General features: G+C 41.8%; 3 protein-coding genes across 3 annotated transcripts; all 3 read left to right on the forward strand.

Annotated features, from left to right (window-relative positions):
- Positions 1-2,265: 2,265 nt before the first annotated feature.
- On the forward strand, positions 2,266-4,437 carry LOC136179293 (odorant receptor 131-2-like). Its single transcript, XM_065955401.1, has 2 exons — positions 2,266-2,418; positions 3,670-4,437. Exons 1-2 carry the CDS (start codon positions 2,266-2,268, stop codon positions 4,435-4,437), a joined length of 921 nt encoding a protein of 306 aa, XP_065811473.1.
- A 3,588-nt stretch (positions 4,438-8,025) lies between these two features.
- LOC136179364 (odorant receptor 131-2-like) lies at positions 8,026-9,927 on the forward strand. Its single transcript, XM_065955538.1, has 2 exons — positions 8,026-8,185; positions 8,665-9,927. The coding sequence occupies exons 1-2, from the start codon at positions 8,036-8,038 to the stop codon at positions 9,430-9,432; spliced, it is 918 nt and encodes a 305-aa protein (XP_065811610.1). The 5' UTR covers positions 8,026-8,035; the 3' UTR covers positions 9,433-9,927.
- A 4,135-nt stretch (positions 9,928-14,062) lies between these two features.
- Positions 14,063-17,248, forward strand: LOC136179294 (odorant receptor 131-2-like). The gene is made up of 2 exons (XM_065955402.1): positions 14,063-14,212; positions 16,457-17,248. Exons 1-2 carry the CDS (start codon positions 14,063-14,065, stop codon positions 17,246-17,248), a joined length of 942 nt encoding a protein of 313 aa, XP_065811474.1.
- The last annotated feature ends 1,370 nt before the right edge of the window (positions 17,249-18,618 follow it).

Here is an 18,618-nt window from a genome sequence, read left to right on the forward strand (position 1 = left end):
TTGGATCCACACGTTGACCCTCATGAAGTCGCTCATTGAGAGATGAACAGAGTGAGGGACGTTCTCTTTAGTCTGCGGTTTAAACAATTTTTGTCCTGCAGCTGTGTTTGGCTTGGGTGTGCACAAACTATTTTATTGTCTGGTTTTAAAGTCTAACATAAAACACAAACAGGACATGAGGGTTGATGGTCCAAAATAAACACTCGTGCTGCTTCAGAGTGGCTAACATGATTCATATTTTTAATTAAATGTGAACTTCTTATGATGATGAACTTCTTATAAACACTGCTGATTATATTTGACTTCATATTCATAAATGTGCTGATGTTTAAATCACAGTTCAGACAACAAATGGTTAAAGTTACTGAAGGAGATCAACTGAATATCTAAACTTCAGATCAACACATCTTATGTTGATCTCAGCTACTGCTTTTTTTAACAGCATGCTGCATGTTCACATCTACATCATTCTTCACTTATTCATGTGGATGGTTTGAACATCAGTGTGAGTATCTGTGACTGGATGGCGAGCTCATGATGTTTGAAGCGTTCAGGTGCTCGTGTGTGTTTGAAAACGAGCCGCTTGTCGGGAACAAACCTCTGAATGTTTTGTGATGACGGTTTTAATAGTGAAACTTCTGATGAGAATATCTTTAATGATTGTTTATTAAAATGTGAGACTACGATGCACCATGTGTTTTTTTTTTTTTAAGTTGTTTTTCGAGCCTTTTTACATTTATTGGAGAGGACAGCTGAAGAGAGAGGAAATGTTGGGAAGAGAGAGAGTGGAGGATGAAGTGCAGAAAAGAGCGAAAGTCGGATATGAACCAACTATAGCCTCGGTTCATGGGGCGTGCAACATAACCACTAGTCTATCAGCGCTCTGATCTCAGTTGTTTTCTGATTGATTTGAAGTGTTTGTTGTTTTCTTTCTAACTTTAATGTGCTTGTAATATCGACAGCATTGAAACGAGGGAAACCTTGACGTCCTATCAAGAATAAATAAAGGTTTGAGTTGAATTTTAATGAACAATAGAATCGTGCTGCATGCTTGAAAAGCAAACTCAAGACCTACCTTTTTAGTAGAGCTTTTAACTGAATCTCATTTTATCTAGTTTTATTACATTTTGAACCTCCTGTGTTTCGTCATTTATAATAAATGATAGCGTTTCCTCAGTACCTGTTCTTATCTAGTTATTTTTACCTTAGTTTTTGGATTGTGTGTTAGGGGTGGGGGAAGGGAGTCATGTTGTCGCTGTTTGATTTATGTTGATCAATCAATTTTTATTTGTATAGCGTCAACTCATAAGTGTTATCTCAAGACACTTTACAAAAAGCAGGTAAAATACCTTACTCTTTGTCTGTTAACATTACAAAAGAGCAGGTACCTTACTTATTGCTATATTACAAAGTTTATAGCTATATCCATCATGAGCACTTTAGCAAAGCAGCAAAAGTTACAGTGGTAAGAAAAAACTGCCTTATTAAAAGGCAGAAATCTTCAGCTGGATCCCCGGCTCATGACGAAACAGCCTTCACAGGTCTAGACTGCACCGGGCTTGGAAAAGTGATGGGGAGAGATGGGATAAAAATGAGATGGGAGATGCTTGATGTAAAGCACTTTGGGATACATTTGTTGTATGAAAAGTGCTATACAAATAAAGTTTGATTGATTGATTGATGCTGGTGCAGGGTCTAGCCCTGAGGAGGTTCCTGGTTCAATCCCAGGGAGTGGAGTCTGCATGTTCTCCCCGTTCTCTCCGGGTACTCCGGCTTCCTCCCACAGTCCAAAGACATGCTCGTTAGGTTAACTGCTGACTCTAAATTGTCCGTAGGTGTGAATGAGTGTGGCTGGTTGTCTGTCTCTTTATGTCAGCCCTGTGATTGGCTGGTGAACAGTCCACGGTGTAACCCCGCCTCTCGTCCAGTGACCGCTGGGATCGACTCCTGACCCCCGCGACCCTGTACTGGTAAATGTGGTTTTGTTGATGGATGGATGGGAGAGTATCAGCTTTTACACAACATCAGATTTTCACGAGAGAGAGCACAAATTGAAGAAACAAGAAATTACAGAATATCAGCTGTCTTTTTGTTGCCATGGCATCCAAACAGGTATGGTAGTTTTGTAGTAAAGTTAAAGATTCTGGTGTCAGACATGTTTCATTTGAGGACTCCACGTGTTGGAGAACGAGACGTCATAAACGTGACTGGATACTTCATCATCAAGGTTAACTCTGATGTGTCCTGTTTTATCAGACCTGAGAGATGAACGTGTCGTCTGTGACTAATGTGACCGTGGTTATCGAGTACCGAGACTCCCTCACCAAAGCCGTGGCCAAGAATGTGATCGTGGTCGTCCTCAGCATCTCGCTCAACTACATCCATGTAGGACTCATACACACCTTCCGCAAACACCAGGTACGACGTTCTTCACATTGTACTATAACACGATTAACACTTTAACCAAAGAAATCATTCTGTCGTAGTGGGCGATGGTGGTGTTCAAGGTTCAAGGTATCTTTATTATCCCCGAGGGGCAATTTGATGTCCAATTTGGTGTTGGACTGGAGAGCTTTAAACTGGAAGTTGTCCCGAATGTTTTGTCCCCTCAATTAACATTCACAAGGGGAGCAAAGTATTAGGAAGTAGGAACACCGCCAATATTTACAACAGAAGGAACAAAGGCGGTTTTACAAAGAGGCAAAGGTTGGAAAATTCCTGGCTGGGGCCTCGTGCCCAAAATAGCCTCAGGTCATTGGTCATGAACGATCGCCCGGGACACCGACCTCTGTTGGCGAGAGCCACAAACATTTAGATTTAGAATATGATTGTGAATCTACTGCCAGATTGTCGACTTCCCCTGAGATATTGAGTACTGCTGGCTGTGATTATTTAGGCCCCGTGACCACCTGGTATTTTTTTTCTTTGCATCAGAGTCTATAATCAAATTGTTCCCAATAGAGAACAAACCATATGACGTATTTTTGTAGGCCAACCCTGAAGTAGCATCACCATGGGGTCTAACGAAAATTCTCCTATGGGATTTTTTCATCAGATTTTGGATCATTACAGAAAATAATCTCTGTGGTAAACACACGTTTCTGAAGCGTAGGCATTTTGTTCAGCAGGATAATCTTCACAGATGAACGCCATTTTTATGATGTTTGAAGCGTTAATGCGGCCGACAGAAGTAAAAAGCTAACGTTATGCTAAAGCTAACTACACCACGGTCGGATGATTGTGACGTCACTACCGTTATGCTTCAGACGATCTCTGATAAACTAATCCACATAGCTTAATAAATTGTTTACTAACATAATATTTACCGTAACCAAAAGATTAAAACTCGGTTGTGTTCTTTGGATTTGTTTACTGAAAATGGGGAACAAAAACACTGACACAGAACTTCATTTACATTCTGATCAACTTAAAAAGATACAAAATATCATCAACTCGATAGTTACAGGAGGAGGAGGAGGAAGTCTCATAGTAGTCCTTATCTGGGGGCCTCCAAATCATTAAATCCACCACTGAGATGTTTAAACATTGAGATTAAAATCAACAAACTCAGTTTATAACACCTGTTGGTCCAATAAATGACTGTTGGAGTTTTCTTTAAACTCTGACATCATCCCCCTCCATGTTTCCCCTCCGTGTGTTCCTCTTTAGATTTTCTACATGAATCCTCGGTACATCCTGTTCTTTCACCTGGTGGTCAACGACATGATCCAGATGACATTGACCGTCCTCCTGTTCATCATCAGCTACACCCTCTACAAGATAAATGTCTCCGTGTGTAGCGTCTTGATCCTGCTGGCTCTCTTTGCCACCGAGAACACGCCTCTCAACCTGGCCTGCATGGCGGTGGAGTGCTACATCGCCATTTGCATGCCGCTTCGCCACGTGCAGATCTGCACCGTCAGGAGAACGTTGGTGCTGATCGGTTTGATCTGGATTACGAGCATGTTGTCGGTCCTTCCTGATCTCTTCATCACGTTGGCCACCGAGCCGCTGGACTTCTTCAGCTCCCGGGTGTTCTGCCTCAGAGAAACAGCCTTTCCAAATCCGCACATCATCAAGAAGAGAGACGTCACTTATGTCATGTATCTGGTCATCGTTTGGCTCGTCATTTTCTACACGTACTTCAGAATCCTGTTTACGGCTAAAGCGGCGAGCAAAGACGCCAAGAAGGCCAGAAACACCATTGTCCTCCACGGCTTCCAGCTGCTGCTGTGTATGGCCACGTATGCAGAGCCTCTGTTAATGACCGCTCTGTTGCAATGGTTCCCCAAGACCTTTTTAGACTCCCTGTTCGCTTGTTACATCATCATACACATCCTTCCACGCGCCATTAGTCCCATAATTTATGGCGTACGAGACAAGGCCTTCAGAAAGTATCTGAAGACGTATCTGTTGTGTAAAGTGAGCACACAGTAAGCGTTGGGGCAAATGATCATAAAACCTAAAAAAAGAATCACAAAGTGTTCTTGACTTCTTCTTCATGTTCTTGTTTTTATATTCTCTTCACTCAATAAAAACACTCCTGCTCTGTTTTTTAGATCAGTCAGAACTTCACTCCCGCAGAGCGCTTAGTCGTGTATTTTCTGGAGGTGGACCGATGAGTTCCACCAAACAAAGATGGCCGGCAGACTCAATGAAGCGGTTCACACATTTATCACTGATATCTGATGGTCACTCTGTGATGTTACCCAAACCGGAAACCAAGGTGTCCGATTAGTATCAGAACTTAAAGGGATACTTCACCCGTTGAAACATGAATCTGTATTGACATTGGGTCATATATGTAGTAGAAATAAATCTTGAAGTTGGTGCCTTCTTGGCCGAGGAAAGGCAGAAAGTGTCTTTTGGCCGCCCCAGCTAGAGCCGGCCCGGGCTCCTCGTCTGCAATATAGCCCAGAGACGGTTGCTGCCGACAGGCCGTTCTTCTGTCGCAACAGCCCTGGTGGCCAGCGGCGACCAGAGGACGCAGCAGCCGAAACACAAGTCGGCAGCAACCGTCTCGCCCATCTCAGGGGAAAATGAGGGCAGGATGCACGAACATTCAAAAATACTACCAGGTTTCTAATGATACAAAGCTTAATGCAAATGGGTGAAGTATCCCTTTAAAAAGATGGATCGCTGCATCGGGGTCGAACACTAGCACCCGCCACTCGCCTGACGCTTGTCAAACTATCGTTTTGCGAGTAAAGGCAGGGTGGCTCTGGCGGTTGGCCTGATCAGTAATAAACATATTGTGATGACCATGTTATGTTTAGACTGCACGTTGCTGCGTGCGACTGTCAATCATTGTTTAATGCTACTTCGATTGACCCTTGCTGTCTACCGTTGGCTCGGCCCTGCCTTCTTTATTCAGCAAGTCACGTTCATCACACGAGTCTGCGGTGGGCCTTGTTACAGGTTACAAACAGGTTACAAACAGAGCAAGTGTTAGAAAATGAACTCCAAGTAGAGCTCAATATTGTGGATCCGGAAGTAAAAATCCCGTTGACTTTCTCCATAGCGGTAGCGTTCGAGCGAGGGGTCATTTTGTTTGTTTTGGCGGAAAAACTCAACCAGCAGTGATCTGGAGTGATAACGGAGTTTGCGATGACGGAAAGGTGTTTTGCCTGTTTTGTGGAACTCATTTGAGCCAGATTAGTCAGTTTTGCTTTTCATTTGGACAGTCTCTCGAACTTTTGAAGGACACCTATGAGACGGAAGGACGAGATATGCACTTCTGGCATTTGGTACATTCCCTTTCCGTCAAGATTTTGTCATTTGTAAATTTGTTTGGGGACAAGTAAAAGTGTAAATTTGTCTCACATATTGTAAAAGTGTTTCACATCTTGTAAATTTTTTTGTCCTCTGTAAAACTGTTTTGATTTTGTAATTTTGTTTTATAAAATGTCAATTTGTCTCAAACTTTGTTTAAGTGTTTTACACTTTGTAATTTTGTTTTGCACTTCCCAGCCAATGTAGTTTTGATTAAACGAATGATGTGTGTTATCCATAGTTAGGTGTGTAGCTAACCTGATTGACAGGTGGGCGCGGTGTAACAGTGGTCGTTGGGTTGACTGAAAGTTAGACTGAGACAGCATTTCCAACATGGAGGCCGCCATCGATGGGACTCCAGCGCCCGCTGCAGGAACAGACGGGTGACCTCACTCAGGCTTCATCCAGTAATATTCACAGTGGATGGTAAGACACCATATATAAAGTCAGACACTTACTGAAGCCATACTCTTGACGTACTCGTCTTATTGTATGAACTAGGTAAGAACCAACTTCTCTTCTCTGCTCTCATGTTGTTCATCTTTCAAACTTCTCATAGTCTGACTTAAACATTTTGCAGATTTTTCATGAATCTTCTTTCTGTCAAATGTGATTCATATTTTATCTAAACAGTTTGTCCAATTGCTCCAACATCCTTCTCTTCAAACTGAAGAATTGGTTTAAACGAACGTGTTTGCTGTTGATGAAAGACTTTAACAACTTGATTGTCTGACTGAGTGATTTACATTTTTCTGTCACCTTTTTTTTTAATCAATGATTCCCGATGCGTTGGTATCTCTTCTTGTAGCTACGTGTATGATCTGTGTGTCTTTATTACAGCTCGATGCTCTGAGGCGAGTTTCTCTTTGCAGAATGAATCTGTATAAACTTCATCTCACCATCAGGTTGTGATTGACAGCTGGCCTGAGGAGGGGAAATGTGCACTGATGTTTTTTCTTTCAATAGCAGATTCTGAGCTTTATTCAAAGATTTTGATGCTACCATGTAGAAAAAGGTCATTTTATATGCATGAGTAGACCTTGCTGTCTGATATGAAATAGTAAACCAGCCTTCATGAGAACATTGAGCTGCTGTATGTAAACATTCACACATTATATTTGTTGAGTCAGGCTTTAAGCTCTTTACATTCAGCACAGGTTGTTCACCAGTATGTTTAACAAACACCATCAAGATAAAACCTCACATTTAAGTCCTGCTAACATGTTTCATAGAGGCACGTGGACCTCTTTACTGTCATGAAACACGGACGTGCACACTTCTCTGTTGATGTTTTTTTGATGTTAATAAGACGAGGACTAAGTGAAGAGGGGATTGTGTCCTCGTTCACACGTCTGCTTGTGACAGAAATAAAGACCTGCTCGTAGGTTTCTCTGAGTGGAGGACATCTTCTCTGAGATGTTCTGTTAGAAAACCAAACATCTGGTGAATGTCCATTACTCAGAGTTCTTTATGTTGAAATGAAAATAGTAGGTTTGTTATTTGTAGATTACTATACTTTTAGATAATAGTTAAGTTCTGTTGTTATAGTTCTGGTATTCTGAAAGTTTTCAATGTTTCCTTAAAAGCACATTTCCTGAAATAGGTGCTGTTAAATTGTCCTATTATTAACATTTAAGGTCCAATCAGTAAGATGTGTAGAGAGTGAAATGATAAAGTGAGCTTACTATATGATCAGACATTAAGGAAACATGCTATGTTGAAGTGCTGACTTCTCTGACAACAATGCAGCAGCCAGTATGTCCTCCTTCTAACTTTAGATTCTGCTCCTGAATGCTCTGGATTTGTTTGGACCAGAGAAGATAGGTGGTTTTAAGGCACCCCCTCGGTTTGTCAGATATGAGAGCAGTTATCAGGTCAACAGGTGTTGCAGTGATGGAAGCGGTCAAGAGAAGTGGTTCAGATAGAAGTGATTGTACCCGACCTAAAAAGCCTCTGCATGTTTCTAATAAGCTCCACGAGCAGAAACGTGCTCAAACTAGGATCAATATTGGAGATGCTTTTGAAAAATGGAGAGAGGTTAGAACACAGAAAGGTTTACAGACCCATGCAGAGCTGGATAAACACTGAAGCTTCAGTGTCCACTTTGTCCATTTTAAACACTACGTGTCAGAGTTATAGCTCCTTTAACTTGTTTTCCTTTAGATCAGATTATTTACTGTATTCTGTTATCATTTTGATGACAAATATCATTTAACTAATATGATGCTTTCTCCTTTGTAGAAATTACTTTTTCATATTAGAGATGAACAGCTTAGTGGCCAACACAACCGTGGTCGTTTGGTATCAAGACTCCCTCTCTACAGCTGTGACCAAGAATGTGATCGTCGTGTGTCTCGGGATCTCCATCAACTACATCAATGCCTGCCTCTTCCACACCTTCAGCAAACACCAGGTCTCCATGACAGTCTGTTGACAACGGCCGCTGTATGGCCGACACTGCTTCGTTACTTTTTACTTCATGCTTTTTTATTTTAAATTGTTTATTTCCCGATCAGACACATTTGGAACAGAGCACCGGTGATGTCAACGCTGTCTTTCTGAAAAGTTTAAAGATTTTCAACTATAGCCTTTGGAGCAGCCGTACAGAAACTCCTGTCGGCCATCTGCTGCTCTGAACACTCTCTACTCATTGAAAAAAATTGAACAAAGACGCTGGTGCTCTGGACAAAAACGCTAGGTGGTACAGCTGTTTCTTTTATAACTGTTCTATAACTCATGTTTAGTTATTCAAAGCTAAATCCAAAAGGTAACTGGACCTGGTTGAATCTTGAACCAAGTCTCTCAACCAGGTCCTGTTGCCTTTTGGATGTAACTATGATCTACCATGAAGACTGAAAACCTTCACAGATGTGTTTTGCTTCCCTCCCTCAGATCTTCTACAGAAACTCTCGGTACATCCTCTTCATTCACCTGGTGGTCAACGACATGATCCAGGTGACGCTGACTATAACCCTGTTCATCATCAGCTACACCATCCACAGTGTGCATGTCCCCGTCTGTTGGGTCATAATCCTGCTGGCTCTCTTTGCCACCGAGAACACGCCTCTCAACCTGGCCTGCATGGCGGTGGAGTGCTACATCGCCATCTGCATGCCGCTGCGCCACGTGCAGATCTGCACCGTCAGGAGAACGTTGGTGCTGATCGGTTTGATCTGGTTTACAAGCGTGTTGTCCGTACTTCCTGATCTCTTCATCACATTGGCCACCGAGCCGCTGGACTTCTTCGGCTCCCAGGTGTTCTGCCTCAGAGAAACAGCCTTTCCAAATCCGCTCATAATCAAGAAGCGAGACGTCATCCATTCAGTGCTTCTCGTTACAGTTTGGATCACTATCTTCTTCACTTACTTTAAGATCCTGTTCACGGCTAAAGCAGCGAGCAAAGGTGCTAACAAGGCCAGAAATACCATCCTGCTGCACGGGTTCCAGCTGCTGCTGGGAATGGCAAAATACATCGGCCCTCCATTATTATCTTTTCTAGGCAAAAGGTTTCCTCGGAATTATACAGACAGTCTCTTTGCTTGTTATATTATTGTACAAATCCTGCCCAGGTCCATTAGTCCGATTATTTACGGCATACGAGACAACACCTTCAGGAGGTACCTGAAAAGGTATCTGTTTTGTAAAGTCACCATCCAGTAACCATTCAGAACCTACATCAACAAAAAGAAGGTATGTCCCAAAAATAAAGTAAAGCTTAAGCTTAGCAAAACTCCTGGCTCTCACTCCATCTCTTCAATTATTCAAAGTCCTCCAAGTAACACGCATGAGGTTTAAAACAAAAGTTTGCCCTGTGGAACCCCAAACTGATATCTAGAAACTTCATGTGAACAGTTTTAAAAGTACGTAGACTAGAAATCTTCATGGACAAACATGAAATGACCAGAAACGGGTTGTTAAGGTCGAAGTGGCTCATAAGGGCCTGGGTCCACCAACAGGGTTTTTTAAGTGCTGGCAGCGTCTTTTCAAACCAATACAGCTCATATATTAGTTCAGACACTTTGTATGTTTTATGTTTTGTCTGTGTTGTACTAAGTGACTCTCCCTGCAACCAAATTTACCTGCGGGTACAAACAAAGTAACCTGAACCTGAACCTGAGTTCTTCATTTTTAAAAATCAGCGTCCTAAGGGCCAATACTCCTCAGTGTCACCTGTTTTTTGTCGTTGCACTCAAAGGTTAAAAAAAAATGTTTTACATTTATATTTCTATCGTTAGGTTGACTGAAAGTTAGGCAATACGGAAGTGAAATACGCCGCAGTTCCTCAAGTTTCCACTTGGGGCTGTCAGCAGAAGTCACACACACACACACACTCATGGTGAAATGCCCATTCTGACAGCAGAAATAATCAGATTCACAGCCTGGTACAAAAAACAACAACATTTGGGTCTGAAGAGTTTTGGTTAAAGCTGGCCACACACAAGACGATTCTCAAAAATAAACCGATTTTAAAAATGTTGGAGACCAAAAACATGAGGACAGCTTCAGATTATTTTTAATATTAGAGTCTTCTGAACGCACACACGAGACGACTTGGCAAGAACAGGAGACCACACCTGCTGTTTGTAGAAACGACTGATTTTAAACAAACATGAGGATTGACATCGTTCGCTGGCTCTCCTGCCGCATTTACAGGGGAAAACTGAAAAACTATACGGATGTGATCTTGGCTGGGAAGATAGATTATGAGCAGCTTTATTTAATTTGCAAGTTGAGGGTTTGTTGTCAGAGTACACAAAACCCGGTTGGTGACGGTTCCAAGTCTGCTCGCTCTCATTAGAGGTGGGAAAGAAAATCGATTTATGTAAAAATCGAGATTCTTCTTTTCTGAGATTTAAAATCGATCCAAAACGTCCAAAAATCTATTTTATTTTTTAATTTCATTTGGGCTAATCAGTCACTCCCTGCTCAGTGCTAATGCTAATGCTAGCTCTTTAACTCAGTAGAACGCCAAATGGAGAATCAAGAAGTTCAGCCAGTCTCACAGATGACTGGAGTAGATCCTGAAGTATGTACTCATTCATAAATAGACTTCGAATCCACAAATCAATGAATCCAGAATCGTGAGACACCCAAAGATTCCCAGCTCTCCTCATTGGCTGCTTTAGGTTTTCGGCAGACCAGGAATCATAAATATCAGACATGTTTGATATTTATGATTCCAGAGCAGGGAGGCTCCGACTTGTTCGGGAGCAGTTATCAGATACGGCAGACCTTAAATCAAGACGCGCCCCCCTGACCGTGGTGAACGAGCAAATGGGCAAAAATCTTCAAGGGTGGCGCCATCTAAAGGCTGACTGATTGAAAAAACTGGCAGTGTGATATCTTTTCTGTCTGGGATAAAAAACAAAACAGGAAGTTATACCAAATAATAAATGCATAATAAATGTATTATAAATGTAATGAGTTTTATGGGCTTCAATATAAATCATAACTTTATTGAACTATACGTCTGTTACTCTTAAGGCTGCATAATATGAAAAAAAAATGTGATGTGCAATAAAATTGTTGGATGTATGAAAAGTTATGAATAAACTATTATCAAGAAAACTTTGGTTTTTACTTACAGCTATTTGCAACAAGTTTCTCCTGAATCTAAAACAAACACAATATGTTTTTTTTACCACTGAATTAGCTGATAACGAGCGTGAACTCCACTTTACTGCATCAAAATTGTACAATTGTACAATGACTGTGACACACTAACCTCCATTCAACATGTGAATACTAAAGTTAAAAGATGATGACTGGAAAACAGAAATGTCAGCGTATATGAGGAGAAGGAAAAAACTGTGCCAGGTGCTTCGCTGATTTATGAAACACGTCTTGATGAGATTTAAACGTTTAGATTTGTTCGTAAAGAGGGTCAAATCAGCCCTGACTGATCGACTGTAAACATTAATATACGAGGCCTGAGTGAGGTCACTCGTCTGTTCCTGCAGGGGGCGCTGGAGTCCCATCGATGGTGGTCTCCATGCTGGAAATGCTGTCTCAGTCTAACTTTCAGTCAACCTAATGGCAGGCTGAGAGCTTTTCAAACATTTTCTAAACTGCTATGATACGGTTACTAGACCTTGTCTCAAAAAGACGACATGGCAATAATTGCATCAATGCAGATTTGACAGAATTGATACAGACGCAGAGCCGTGATGGCAGCTTAGAAAGACACAATGCCGAAGGTGCAGTTCACAATAAAGCCAACAGGCGGCAGTAGAAGCCAAACTCCATGGTCCAAAGGCACGTCCTTCAATGAGAAACTCGATCCAACGCCAGCAAAACTGAAACCAAAGATTATGGGAACATTTTGGATTTTTAGAAACACTACAGAGCTTTGCAAAAACAAGGTAAAATTCTGTTGCATCATGGCCGACGTCTCTGTCTACACATGACAGATACCGACAACTGCTCGCTACACAGGCTCAGTGTACACCAACTCTGAATGATGCTTTCTACTCTAACCTGGATGATGTTGTTAGGGGTTGATTTCCTGTATTCATCTCAATCAGACCCAAATTGGCCCAAGGTGTTCTGAGCATGCTCCACAAAACCCCACCCTGGACTTTGACCCAGAAGTCAAACAACGTTTTTGTCCCTCCAGAATCAAGTATCACTGACGTCCCTCACTTGGACGCAGGCAACACATTAGCGTGCAAAGAAAAAATAAGGGATCCCTTGAATGTGTGCGTGACACAACACACATATAAAGTGGGAGATTAACAGAGGCCTTCCTGACGATGAGCTAGTCTCCACAGGTCGTCTGAGGTGAGCAGCGACATCTTTTCACTGCACTCATATCTCATCTATGAAATCAGAGCGGTTCATTTAATGTGGCTTTAAACTTTCAGACTGGCTGTTTGCATTAGACTACAAAGACAGGAACATGTGATGCATGTTTAGTGTTTTTAATGGTTTGCTTTCTGACGTTTCTGAGGAATCATTGAGACTGCTGAATTAGAAACTGTTTCATTCTGTGATGTTTAAATATTCCTCGAGTCTGCCTACATCGATATCTAAATTTACATTTGTATATTTTTTTATTCAATCTTGATGCTCTGATGTTCCTCTGAGGTGAGTCTCTCTCTTCTTCTGGGATTATAGTCTAACAGCTGCCTGTATTTTCACTCACAGGAGCGTTTGAGTGAATGTTCTTAAAGCTGTTAATAATGAGGCAACGTGCTTCAGGGCTCATTATACTCTACTTAATGAAACAGTTATCCACTCTTATTTAAAGCTAGATTACCTCCAACATGTGGAAGTTTCACATCACTCTGAACTGTGTACGTTTGTAAGTTTTATAACTCATGAACATTCAGATACAGTCTTACATTAATGACTTAAACTTGTCCTTTAAAATGTTATAAACGTGAAACTCTAAACAGACGAGCTGGTAGGAGAGATGAATGGAAAGAGGAGAGATGTTGTTCTACATATTTATTATAAATGAGCATATTTACTTGTAACACAGCCGACCTCAGCCCGGTATGAAGACATTAAAGATCAACAGGAGCTCTTAAACACTGAGCGCTTTAATATGGATCAGCAGGCAACAGAGAAACAAACCTGATGAGGTCTTTGAACCTAACATTCATTGTTACTGAGGAGCGTTGGACAAACGTCCGTCAACATGTTTCACACTGATGAAAGTCGAGATGTGCATCAGCCACAAATCAAACAAGCAGCTTAGAATAAAGTAAAATGTGTTATCTTCAGAAGAAAGCCTCAAAGGTGTCATCACAGAAGGTCACTTCTGGTTGCACATGACGCTCGGCTGAAACAAAGGGGAGACCGGGCCTTTGCAGTTGTGGAACCAGTTGCTCCCCCAGGTTAGGCTGGCACCCACGTTGCCCGTGTTTAAATCACCTCTAACAGTTTATCTGAATGCTTTGGCGTTCTTAGACCCAGTATAAGAGCTTGTCTGGTTCCTTTTTTCTCTTTTATGCTTTTATCTATTTTGTTGTAAAGCACTTTGGTCAACTCTGTTGTTTTTAAATGTGCTCTATAAATACAGTCTCTCTCATCAGGGTTTACACACCAGGCAGGAAGTTGGTCTTTGAGGTCAAATGCTCGTAGGCCCGTTTTAGTGGGATACTATAATAAATCTACGTCCCTCTGTTCTCCTGAACAAACATTATAAAATATCAGAATTCATTTTTTTTCTCTTAAAAAGTGTCAGTGCTCCTAATACTTGAACATCGTGCTCCACTTTCTTGTTTCCTATAATCATTGATTGATTTGTTGTGTTTCTCTTTTGGACATTTCTTTGTCTTCAGAGATGAATGTGTCGTCTGCCAACGTGACCGTGGTCGTTCGGTTTCCAGACTCCCTCTCTAAAGCCGTCACCAAGAACGTGATCGTCGTGTTCCTGGTGATCTCCATCAACTACATCAATGCCAGCCTTGTCCACACCTTCAGCAAACACCAGGTATGACCTTCATGTCATGATAGCAGGAACAAGTCTTTTGTGTTTTTTGATTTTTTTATATTTTACATTTTTATATTCTATTTTATATATTTTAATATCTTCTTATACTGTATTATTTAAGTTGTTGCTAGTTCTGCTTCATTTCCTTGTTAATTGTTTAGCACCAATACACCAAGTCAAATTCCTTGTTTGTGTTTGTACTTGGCAATAAACCCCAATTCTGATTCTGATTCTGACTTTAGATTTGTAACATGAAATCAATATCATCATCATCATCCAGGCAGCTGTCTCTTGATGTATTTTTACTCATTATATTTGGGCGATTCCATTCATTCATTCAGTCAGATGAAACGTTTTCATTGTGAAAACTGAGCAGGTATCATTTGAAAAAAGAATCTCATTAATGGAGGCGACTGTATTCACAGACTCCAGAGGAATATCTGTTATCATATTGACCTGCAGAAAGAAGCCCAGTTCACTGGATGTCAGTCTGTTTAGTGTGGAGAAAAAAAGAGAATAGTGCTTCAACTTCAGGCAGGAAGAGAGAAATCTACCAAACAGACGACGGCACATGAAGAAATAAACGGAACAAAATGTGGTTTTGGAGATGAACATGAACAATAGTGGTGTGAAACGATATTATCTCCATACTTGAGTCACAATTCTATATATTGCAAGTAAGCTTTTTTAACTGCATATTATAATGTATTGTTTTGAACTGTTTTGTCAAATAAGAAACAATTCTCAGTCCGTTCACTTCAGTCTTTTTATTTCTACACAGAGGGAGTCGAGCCCTCAGACTGACCAACATGATCAAAGTTAAACCCTGTGAGGCTGCATGGACCTCATAATCTGAACTGTTGGTACTTCAGTCTCATGGAATTTTAAGATGAACTCTTAACAATGCAACTCGTTACAATTGAATTGTGCAACCCCTTCAGCAAATAAAATTTTAAAAAAGCATATTTCCTATTAAGATAAAAAAATATCGATACTTGGCCATGAGATGATATAATATTGCCACACAACATATTGCGATACCATGCAGAATCGATTTCTTTCCCACCTCTAATGAACAACAGATGAAGAACCTCCATTTAGAGAAATATCTGTTTGATTTTTACTGTAACTAAAATGTCCAGCCATTGTACAGCAGGCTGGTCACTTCTGGACACAGTGTTCATTTTCCTTTAATGTCAGATCTGTTTAGATTTGTACCACAACAACTCCAGGGGTTATCCGTCTCCTCAAAACAGTCATTTCTAAAGACAACGACAGTCGTCTGTGTCCATTGCCTGTTTCAAATGAGAGGAATTTTCCCTCTTTTGTTGAACCTCCTCGACCTTTACTTTTTTAAAAGTTGAACCAAAACTGGACTCGGCTGAAGTTCAACCACATCAACGTTATCCAAGTCCAGGTGATTTAAACTTTGGATCACCTAAAGGCCCTGACACACCAACGAGATTAGCGGCCGTCTGTCCTAGTTGGACAGTTGGTGAGCGGTTCTCACCCTAGTTTTTGCGGTGTGTCCAACTCTACCCGTCTGCCTTTTTTTGGCCAATTTCGAAATGTTGAATCGGCGTCAACGGTCGGTGAAAGGAATCTCTCAGATTTGCTGTTTTGAAGGTTTCATTTCTCTCCAGCTCTCAACACAGGTTCAGGGGCAGCTGTGGCTCAGTTGGTAGAGTCATCACCTCTCAACTGGAAGGTTAAGGGTTCGATCCCCAGCTGGGCAACATGTCGGCTGTGTCCTTGGGCAAGACACTTAACCCCCAGTTGCTCCATGTCACACCCATTCACACACTTATGGTAGTAGTATCATCCATCAGAAGTAACTAATACATTCATACACCGCCACAGAAGCAGCAGGAGTGTAAAAAGTGCTATGAGTAGTCAGAAGACTAGAAAAGCGCTATATAAGCTAAGGTCCATTTACCATTCAGGAAAGCCCCTTGAGCATGCCGCTGTAGTATCCATGCTTTCACCCATTAGTGCGGTTTCTCCTTATTTGTCGCCTCCGCCTCTTCTTTTAATTTTCCACTCAAAGACCAAGGGCTGACAACGCCAGCGCCATTTTCAACTTTTTATCAGACATTATTCTGGATTAGTAGGCTACCTATAATACGACGTGAAGCAACGCAACAGGCAGCCTTCATTTACCACTAGTTCTTTGCCGTCGGCTTGGTGTGTCAGGGCCTAAATGACTGAAAACCTTCACAGATATATTTTGCTTCCCTCCCTCAGATCTTCTACAGAAACCCTCGGTACATCCTCTTCATTCACCTGGTGGTCAACGACATGATCCAGGTGACGCTGACTATTATCATGTTCATCATCAGCTACACCATCCACAGAATAAACGTCTCCGTCTGTTCTTTCTTGATGCTAACGGCTCTCTTTGCCACCGAGAACACGCCTCTCAATCTGGCCTGCATGGCAGTGGAGTGCTACATTGCTATCTGCATGCCGCTGCGCCACGTGCAGATCTGCACCATCAGGAGAACGTTGATTCTGATCGGTTTGATCTGGATTACGAGCATGTTGTCGGTTCTTCCTGATCTCTTTGTGACCTTGGCCACCGAGCCGCTGGACTTCTTCGGCTCCCGGGTCTTCTGCCTCAGACAAACGGTCTTTCCAAATCCAGTTAACACAAAAAGGAGGAACGCCCTGTATTCAGTGTTTTTAGTCGTAATCTGGATCACTATCTTCTTCACTTACTTTAAGATCCTGTTCACGGCTAAAGCAGCGAGCAAAGATGCTAAGAAAGCCAGAAACACCATCCTGCTGCACGGGTTCCAGCTGCTGCTGTGTATGTCCACGTATGTCGGCCCTCCATTATTAACTATCATAAAGCAATGGTTGCCTCGAGACTACACAGACCATCTGTTCGCTTATTATATCACTATACAAATCCTGCCCAGATCCATTATTCCGTTCATCTATGGCGTACGAGACAACACCTTCAGGAGGTACCTGAAAAGGTATCTGTGTTGTAAAGTCACAGTGCGGTCCTCAACCATCCGTAACCTCCATTAGAGCGGGGTCACAAAAACATTCTTACAATGACAGCTATTCATATTAAAGGTCGACACACTTTCAAATACAGAGGTGAACTAAAGCCCCGTGTCCACATAGTGTGTTTTTCTGAGCACCATAGTCTTTTTTAAATTGTTTTCCATGAGGAGAGAGTGTTTGCAGCAGCCGGCCGCCTAGAGAAAAAACCCTGTAGCGGGTTTGACAAGGTTTTAATTTTGGGGTGCCAGTCAGAGTCAAGTTTGACAAATAAAAATTAAATGCAAACAAAAAATAGTCAACCTGCACAAAATAGGACATCATCCACACTGCAAACAAAATGATGTGTGCACTGTGTGTGCGTGTTTCACAGTCTGTGTTTGTAAAGCAAAGTTCACTCCCGTTCCGAAAAAAGTCCGCTCCGGTATACCCACAACCCACAGTTCAGTCCATTTCAGTTCAATGTTCAATTACAAAACAAAAACTCTGCTCCGGGTTTACCACGGGCCTCGAAAACAAATAAGGAAACAAACTCAAAAGAAAACCAGCGTCTCTCTTTGCGGTGCGACAATCAAAACACAAAGAAACAAAAGACACACCAGGTACTCACGGTACCAAAGTTTTTTAAGTCAGTCAGTAGGTTAAGTCAGTTGGCTTTGATCCATTGCGACCGGCATCTCCTGACTCCAGGGAACAGCTGATCCGCCAGAAACAGGGAAATAAACAAATCCAACAGGTAATCGGCCTGACAGCAACGGACCTCCAGCGACGAAGATGTCACACAAAATGGATATAACACGGACTTTCAAACACGCTCTATGCCGAGTTAACACTTCTCCTTCACTGACTTTCTTTCAATGACTCTCTGCCTCGATCACCGGTGACTTGCACCTATACAAATGCCCTTCCTGTGTGTGCAACCATCACATCTGCCTCTCCAAAACCATCAAAAGTGCTTCCCATCTCAATTGAGACCCTTGTGGAAGGCACAACAGGAAGACCCAGAATGTCAGGTTCTTTATCAAAAAGTGGTAGAAACTGGACAAGTCAATAATTCAAACCCTTCATACACCATCATGGATGATCTCCTCTACCGTCTCGTCACCCTCCCATACAAAACCATCTACCAACTCTACATACCTCCTAGCTTCCGTACACAGTTACTGGACTACTTCCACCAAGATCCTCTCTCTGGACATCTTGGCAGGCACAAAACCTACCGAAGACTTCAACATCTTGTCTATTGGCCAAAGCTGAGCTTGGATGCCAGAGAACATGTAAAAAATTGTCAAACGTGTCAACTCTACAAACCAGAAAACAGAAAACTTGCAGGAAAACTCCAACAAACTCAAACTCACCGCCCACAGGAAATGCTTGGAATGGATTTAATGGGT

This window comes from Labrus bergylta, chromosome 5 (assembly GCF_963930695.1).
Source record: "Labrus bergylta chromosome 5, fLabBer1.1, whole genome shotgun sequence".
In the NCBI taxonomy this organism is placed as follows: Eukaryota; Metazoa; Chordata; class Actinopteri; order Labriformes; family Labridae; genus Labrus; species Labrus bergylta.

What these genes read in the sequence shown, in the direction of transcription:
- LOC136179293 (XM_065955401.1), top strand. Translation starts at nt 2,266, where the DNA reads ATGAACGTGTCGTCTGTGACTAATGTGACCGTGGTTATCGAGTACCGA. An exon ending in ACACCTTCCGCAAACACCAG is followed by an intron (nt 2,419 to 3,669) that starts GTACGACGTTCT and finishes GTTCCTCTTTAG; the next exon opens with ATTTTCTACATGAATCCTCG.
- LOC136179294 (XM_065955402.1), top strand. Translation starts at nt 14,063, where the DNA reads ATGAATGTGTCGTCTGCCAACGTGACCGTGGTCGTTCGGTTTCCAGAC. An exon ending in ACACCTTCAGCAAACACCAG is followed by an intron (nt 14,213 to 16,456) that starts GTATGACCTTCA and finishes TCCCTCCCTCAG; the next exon opens with ATCTTCTACAGAAACCCTCG.
- LOC136179364 (XM_065955538.1), top strand. Translation starts at nt 8,036, where the DNA reads ATGAACAGCTTAGTGGCCAACACAACCGTGGTCGTTTGGTATCAAGAC. An exon ending in ACACCTTCAGCAAACACCAG is followed by an intron (nt 8,186 to 8,664) that starts GTCTCCATGACA and finishes TCCCTCCCTCAG; the next exon opens with ATCTTCTACAGAAACTCTCG.